This window comes from Fulmarus glacialis, unplaced genomic scaffold, assembly GCF_000690835.1.
Source record: "Fulmarus glacialis isolate BGI_N327 unplaced genomic scaffold, ASM69083v1 scaffold21838, whole genome shotgun sequence".
NCBI classification, from domain to species: domain Eukaryota; kingdom Metazoa; phylum Chordata; class Aves; order Procellariiformes; family Procellariidae; genus Fulmarus; species Fulmarus glacialis.
In genome coordinates, this window is record NW_009226635.1 from 4,622 (window position 1) to 12,131 (window position 7,510).

Here is a 7,510-nt window from a genome sequence, read left to right on the forward strand (position 1 = left end):
CCTGGGGGGACGGGGAGGGGACGGGGATGGGACAGGGATGGGGGTGCGGGGCTGCCGGTGGGCTGGTCACGTCCCCTGGGGCGGGCAGCCCCCTATATCAGTCGGGCTCGCGGGGCAGCGCCGGCAGAGCGTGACTGTGACGTTCCCCGGCCCCTCGCCCACTCTCTCCAGCCATGGATGACATTTATAAGGCAGCGGTAAGTGCCTTCCCTTGGGGCTGTGGTTTGGGGGAGGTTTAAACGGTTTTTGGGGATTTTATAGTAGAGTCCCTGTAGCTGTGACGGAATTAATTCAATGGAGAAATGCAAATAAGAAATAATTATAGGGAGGCATCTTTTAGTCGACATCTTCATCCAGGACACAGACCTTTCCCACTGATGGCTCTGAAGGTTTCACATTCCTCTTCTAAGTACGAAACTCTCCACTGGGCTGCTAAATTTTGTACAATTACATCCCTGCTGCGAGATGGCCTGTAGGTGAAGTTATAAATCTCAACAAAATCTTGAAAGTATGAGAGGTGGCTGCTGGTTTTAGCCCAGACAAAGCAGAGCAGCATTTCTCACAAAATGAACATTATTTGTATGGGTTAAACCTCACCCTCTTCTTTCTGGTGCTTTGTAAGTCTGCCATTGCTACATTTCCCCCTTCCTTAGCTGAATATTTTTCAGGTAGATTTTAAAAAACCCTCAGCTTTTGCAAGTTATTTCCAAACATCCTCCTCTACTTTGCCGCTCCTGATATCCGTGTTGCAGAAATCCAGAATGTGAGCTATGCTCTCTGGGAATGCAGAGCATCCTAATGGCTATTTTAACTTACACAGCTGCACGCAGTGCTCACTGAGTAAACCCAAACTATTTGGTCTGTAATAAAGACACTGCATTATTTTGTAACGTAGACAGTGATACGCTAGTGGAATAAGGATGAAAATAGATTCTGGATTGTGTGGATTGCTACTGTGTCCCTTCCATGACTGGAATTAAAATAAGAGCTTTTTGGTGATTTTTTTTTTTTTTTTGATTTTTTTTTTTTAAAATACATAGTTGATCAGGTTTGATTTTAACCAAGGGCACAAAAAATACATCATACAAGTCCTATTTTAATTCCAAGGTTTTTAGAGGGAAGAAAGATAGTGCTTGATATGTAACTGAAGAAAAAACCAAAATGCTCACACCTCTCCTGTCCTTTGGTCAGCCCTGAACCTCGTGAAATGGAACTCCCCTAGCGATCCCAGTAGTGTGAAAAGGCTCAGGAAAGGCTGTACAATAAAGTCCCCCAACCAACACCTCAAAAAGGGAGAAAAACGTGACCTGTAAAATCAAAGAAAAATCCAGGCCTCTCTAATTAAGCTTTTTAATTAAATATGTTTTCTGCAACTCAAGGGATAGGTCCTGTCCTTATTGTTTAGGGACCTCATGCCCGTAATTAGGGAGAAAGGCTGAAGTGCTTTGTAAGCTGGCGATGCCAACAGCCCAAAGGGTCTGTCCGTCAGCTGGGGCACTGCGCTCGCAGCACGGCCAGAGAGCCCCGAAAAGAAAGGGTTCCCTACCCGCAAGCTCCAGCCTCTCTCCAAACCTCTGTCCCAGAAACAGGCAAAAATCCACAGGTGAAGGTCATCCCTAGCTGAAGCCTGTGGGCTTTAGCGGAGCTGGACCACGGAGGAATTTAGCCAAGAAAAAGGAATTGCAGCAATAGAGAACAACCCAAAAATTCCTACCTCAGATACCAAAAACTTACCCCAAACACAGAGCCCTTGACCAGGGAAATGGGCCACGCAAAAGACCCGATGGACTCCCATAAGGATTTTGCTGCTGGTTTGAAGGTGGGGGCACGCTGGTAAATGTGGGGCTTGAGTCCTGGGCATGAACTGCCAGCACTCTTACAGAGGGAAAACAAGTCCAAGGCAGGCACAGCTGAGACAAACAGCTTTTTCGTGGATCTATTCTCCAAGATTTTAACTGTAAGAAAACACTTACCTGGAAAAAAAAAAATCAAGAACTTCAACTTCCCCGGTCTGACTTCAAATGGAACCATGGGATGAAGAAGAGAGCTGATAAAAGCAAAATACAGCAGATTTGGCGTTACCACGGCCGCTGCAGTGCTGCGAGCTTAGTGCTTGCCCTCCCACACCGCAGCCAGAGAAACCTGTCCCTGCAATGATGCGGAGGGAAAAAAGGAATAAAGCTGTGAACAAGGCCTCTGTCCAGAGGGCACTATAAATGGCTCAAGGGACATCTCTATAATAAAAGTGTCACTCTATAGTTAAAATGCATTTAATTTACATACAGTATAGCTCCACATCTATCACTTCAGTAGTCAAGGAAGCTTTAAAAGTGAGTGGTTTTTTATTTGCTGCATGCTGATGGCATATATTAATATTACATTTATGCCAAATTCCCTACGTGCAGCCAGAGAACCCAGTGGATTTTCGTCTTGCCCACTCATGCCTAGATAAGGGTGTGCAAACACTAAGCTATTTTGGGAACATTTTAGGCTCTGTTAAGCGGCGCTAAGAACAGTGCCAGGGACAAGTGTCCAGATAAAGGGCTGCAAGGATAAATACCGAAGCCTGGGAACAATCGGGGAGCTCATCTTTATCTCCAGCACCTCTCTCACCCAGGCTTATAAATAGCGAACGCACCAGGAGGGTCAGGTTACCTGAGCGGCAGGACGGTGGCCATGGACATCGGCCGAGGGAGCATTGCGGCTGCCCTCGCTCTGCCCAAACAATAGCCGTGAAGGGCCGGCAGCTGCCTGCCTGCCTGCCTGCCTTCAGCCGTGCCGGGGCCACAGCGGGCTTGGGTTCCTCCAGCAATGGCAATCCTGCCGCTGTCCTTAGCGCTGTCTGACTTGAAAGTCTTCACCTCCTGGCCCGTGGGGAGTGGGATAAGGTGCTCTGCCCGCTTCCCACAGGCTCTGTCCCGCTAAGAAAAAGCACTTTCCCTGCAAGTGGGAAGGATTTCCAGCTGGCTTTTGCAAAACCACTACTCTTCGGGGCAAAAGCATCAGCCTTCTCCCCAAAGACAGGGTGCCACAACCCTGGGTTGAGGGGTTCTGCCCTGACCAAAACACGGTGGGGATGGGCATTGGGGGTGCTCACGCGGAGCAGGGAGACAGTAGGATGGAGACAGTAGTGGGGTCAGGCACCCTCTGCACAGGCCAGAGGTAGTCCTGGCAGGGGTCATGTCTGGCTGACTCCAGAGAGGCTGTCGACCAGCCTGGGAGGGAAAAGTCAGCGTTTCAATGGATGCTACTGAAGGGGCAGTTGGACACAGTGGTGGGGTCAGCAATTTCAGATAAGCAGTACCTGCAGGCAGAAATGAAGCCAAAGAGAGAAATGCACTTAAAGAGGCATGACACAGAGCTAATGGATTCCTCTTTGCTCTCCTCATTGATTATTTTCATTAATTCACACTAACAAATAAGCTCCCGCTGATCATCTGCAGGGAATGAATTAGGGTAGTGTTTGGGAACAATCTGCCAGCCATTTTGGCTAACACCTAATGGCTCCACTAATGGGCCATTTCTTCGGGGAGATACCCAAAACAGGCTAAAGGGAATAGCAGCTCCCTTCAGCGGCAGGAACCTTTAAGCGGTAATGAACACTGACTCGGATGGAAGTAGACCAGCTCTTAATGTTCTGGATAGCACAGAGAGTTTCCTGACTCTATGGCTGAAAAACAACTACTGGGGATGGTCTTGTCCGCCCCTCCCTCCCCAGGGACTTCGCCAGCATGTCCCACCTCTGACCTGGCCTCAGCCCACGCACGAGCAGCCGTCAGCGGCACAGCCATTCCCGCTGTGAAGCCTCCCAGCAACAAGAAATTATCCCCAAATTGTTGACAAGAGACAAATGCTTTTTCCCAGTGGGTCTTCCCTGCTTGTGCAAAGGCTAATTCTGATAGATGCTGCCGCTCTAGAGAAATGATGCTCACTTCAAAGGAGTTGGGAATAAATTTTTTTTAAGAGGAATAATCTCTTAGACTACAAAAAGTTGTGGTGTCAAAACCCCACTGGTCATATATCCCGTAGTCCATGAGGGTGACTGTTGTAAGGCTTGGTTAACCTTTGCAAAGACTGTTCAACAAGTAACATTACATTTTAACTGTTAGTGATGCTGAGGAAGAGAAATGACTTGGTCTCTGGGTTTTCCTTACAGGTTGAGCAGCTGACAGAAGAGCAAAAAAATGGTAGGTGCATCTTTAACCTGACACTGCAGCCCAAAGACGAACTCCCCAGGCAGCAGCCCAGCCTGCCTCAGCAATTACACCCCAGGAAATGCGGTCTTTCTAGCAGCTGGCCAAAGCGAGGCATAACCCAGGGATTTTGATCCACCGGCATTTCAAGCGAGGCAGTTTCTGTGCCCGGCTGTCCTCGCCATCCTGTGCCCGGGCAGTGCTGGGGTGCCCGGGCAGGGGAGGCTGTGCCAGGGGCGAGCCCCCTGCCCCAGGGCTGCTGACCTGCGGGGTCGAGGTGTGGGGCGAGACCCCCCCATCTCCTCTCCCCTCTCTCCCCAGAGTTCAAGGCTGCCTTTGACATCTTCGTGCTGGGGGCGGAGGACGGCTGCATCAGCACCAAGGAGCTGGGGAAGGTGATGCGGATGCTGGGGCAGAACCCCACCCCTGAGGAGCTGCAGGAGATGATAGATGAGGTGGATGAGGATGGTGAGAGATTTGGGTTTCTTCCACTCTTTCAAGCACCACCCCCATGCCTGTGGCATGGGGGGCATGGTGCAAGTCGGGAGTGCTCAGCATCTGCGCAGTGCTGGCAGGATCCATGCTGGGGAGCCACAGCCTGCAGGGAGCAATCTGCAGCACTGTGATTTTGAAGGACGCTAAACACGCACCAAACTTCACCGTGGTTCCTTTAGAAAATTTCCAGGCAAAGAGAAACTATAAAAATTACTATTCCTATAATGATCAGACTGCTTGAACTGATTTTTGGGGCTACATTGAAATTGCACAGATCCATTTAAAAAACAAAATGCAGGCTGAATGTAGCAACTGCCATTTCAGAAATGCCACAATGACAGGATTCTGTCATCGGGAAAGTCTTTCACTGCTCAAGTATACACACATACACACACACACATAAATAACTGTCAATATTGATTAATATCAATAATTATGTACCGGTGATCACACATAACAAAATCCACTGTGTGCAAGTTGGGCAGAAATACCATACTAAGTAACTGGAAAATAAAAAAGCAGTTAAAAATCAGGCAAAAAAGGAAAATAGCTGTGTTATTGAAAACAACAGTACTGTACTGCTGGTGCAAAACCACACTGCATGAATACCTACCTTCTTGAGCTTTTATTATTAATACCTAGATGAGATGGACAGGTATCTCCATAGCAGGAATTTCCATTAATTGGTGCTTCCAGTAGGACTCTCAGTTGCAAAAAGTAAAAATTTGGTGATGAAGTCAGTCCATGGCCTCAGTCACTTAACGCCAGTGTCCTGAAAGGTGCCTCTTGCTGCAGGGCTGCTCCCCTGAGTTTTGCTCCTTGGTTACCAAAGGGAAGTTTGATCTCTCGCTTGGCATTGCCTGTCCACCCACCGTTGTGCCGTCTGATGGTGTTTATTCTGCCTGCAGGCAGCGGCACTGTAGACTTTGATGAGTTCCTTGTTATGATGGTCCGGTGTATGAAAGATGACAGCAAAGGAAAAACTGAAGAGGAACTCTCAGATCTCTTCAGGATGTTTGATAAGTAAGGGCGGTGACCGCAGCATGCTGGGGTGGTGGGAGAGGTGCAGCCGCCCCAGCTCCCCCTCCCCAGCATGTTGGTCCACTTCTGAGATATTCCATCCTTGCACAGAAATGCCGATGGCTACATTGACCTCGAGGAGCTGAAGATCATGCTGCAGGCAACGGGAGAGACCATCACCGAGGATGACATAGAAGAACTGATGAAAGATGGGGATAAAAACAACGATGGCAGGATTGACTATGACGGTAGGAGTCTTCCTTGCATGCAGTATAGTTGCGAGCCCTTGAGCATCCCCCGGGCAGCTCCTGCAGTCTCGGTTGCCTTCAGGGACGGGTGTGAGCTCGTGCTGGCAGAGTTGGGCAATCAGCACACCTGATCACAGCCCGTGTTTGCACAGGGACGGGGGGTTTCTTACGCTTGTGAAATGGTAGCAAGGGCCTGGGGCTGCCTTAACCCTCCCCACGCTGTAAAAGCCAGCCTACGCTGAAGCAAACCTGCTTTTCACCAGTGACATGCCTGTCCCCTCCTGCCCCTAAACACAAGCACCAGCTCCGAAGGGCTGTACCTTTGAAGGCAATGCTGCCAAAATGACCCCCGGACTACTTCCAAGCTGAGCTGGTGGCCATGTCCCTCCCCCTTCCTGGGTGCTCATCTCCAGCATTTTGGTGGCAGCTGAGGGTGACGCTGGGCTCCGGTGACATTTTCAGTGGGAGTCACGAGGAGTCCTTGCCTCGGCCTCTTGCACATCAGCGGGATGGAAAAGGAGACAGGGCTGGGGAAAGCTGCCAAGAGCACACTTGGCAGCTGCGAGGGCACTTTGGTCCCACCTCACACCCCTTGTCTCCTACGTCTTCCCCTTGGCAGAGTTCCTGGAGTTTATGAAGGGAGTTGAGTAAATCTGAGGCCAGATGACAGCCCGAATCTCCTAAACCCCTCCAGCTCCGCATCTCATCTCCTCGGCTAAGTACCCTGGCTACCGGCATGAAGACTGAGCGCTGAGAAGGGTGGCCACTGGGAAAATAAAACGCGTTAATACCGAGTGCCTCAGATGGTTGTTCCTTGGAGGTTTAGCGAGAGCTTCACCCCCGTCAAGTACTCGTGACTAATGGAGCTGCTCCCCAGGGCCACGCCGAGCGCCTGCGTGCCTCGAAGGTGACCCCACAGCTGGAGCTTTAAGCCTCCAAGGAGGTATTTTGCTGCCAGCCCGTGGCAAAACCTGGCCAACGGGGCCACGGGTGCTCGGTGGGGAGCTGCCATGTTCCATCTCCTCACCCCTGCCACGGTGAGCGGGCTCAGGAGCCTATGCTGGTGCCTGCTGGTTTAACTGGAGCATCGGCAGCATTTTAGCAACGAAATGTGAATTAACAGCCATTTCTGCCATCACTGAAATCCCCAGGTGAGGGACAGTCCCTCTCCTCCCTGCTCTCGCCCTGGCTGTCCTGAAGGGACACCCCTTCCTCCTCCCCGCCATCCTGACAGCCACCCTGCGGCGCATGCAGAAAGAAGACCTCTATTTTCTTTGGAAACATGAATAAAAGCCATTCCTAAGCCGGACTGGGTGCCTCCTTCCCATCTCGCCCAGCCTGGCAGGAGGCAGGCCCTGTGGCACTTCACAGTCCTCCAGCAGCCCTGTGTGGGAGCCTTGCTGCGATAACCAAAACACCTGATTTTCCCCCAGAAACCACGTCCATTTGGGACACAGGGGCCCTGAGCAAGGCACGACTCCGCTTCCAGTCTCGGCCCCCAGGTGCGGGGTGACAGCAGGGCCGAGGATGACAAGCCGTGCTGTCCCCGAGGGC

General features: G+C 50.8%; 1 protein-coding gene across 2 annotated transcripts; it reads left to right on the top strand.

Annotated features, from left to right (window-relative positions):
* Positions 1 to 161: 161 nt before the first annotated feature.
* On the top strand, positions 162 to 6,742 carry TNNC1 (troponin C type 1 (slow)). 2 transcript variants are annotated; one of them, XM_009582878.1, is made up of 6 exons: positions 162 to 197; positions 4,157 to 4,187; positions 4,515 to 4,661; positions 5,597 to 5,711; positions 5,820 to 5,956; positions 6,576 to 6,742. In XM_009582878.1, the coding sequence occupies exons 1-6, from the start codon at positions 174 to 176 to the stop codon at positions 6,605 to 6,607; spliced, it is 486 nt and encodes a 161-aa protein (XP_009581173.1). In that variant the 5' UTR covers positions 162 to 173; the 3' UTR covers positions 6,608 to 6,742. The 2 variants fall into 2 exon arrangements, with proteins under 2 accessions (XP_009581173.1, XP_009581172.1); XM_009582877.1 differs by lacking the exon at positions 162 to 197 and having other exon boundaries at positions 4,112 to 4,187; positions 6,576 to 6,607.
* The last annotated feature ends 768 nt before the right edge of the window (positions 6,743 to 7,510 follow it).

What these genes read in the sequence shown, in the direction of transcription:
- TNNC1 (XM_009582877.1), top strand. Translation starts at nt 4,112, where the DNA reads ATGCTGAGGAAGAGAAATGACTTGGTCTCTGGGTTTTCCTTACAGGTT. An exon ending in GACAGAAGAGCAAAAAAATG is followed by an intron (nt 4,188 to 4,514) that starts GTAGGTGCATCT and finishes CTCTCTCCCCAG; the next exon opens with AGTTCAAGGCTGCCTTTGAC. An exon ending in AGATGAGGTGGATGAGGATG is followed by an intron (nt 4,662 to 5,596) that starts GTGAGAGATTTG and finishes TTCTGCCTGCAG; the next exon opens with GCAGCGGCACTGTAGACTTT.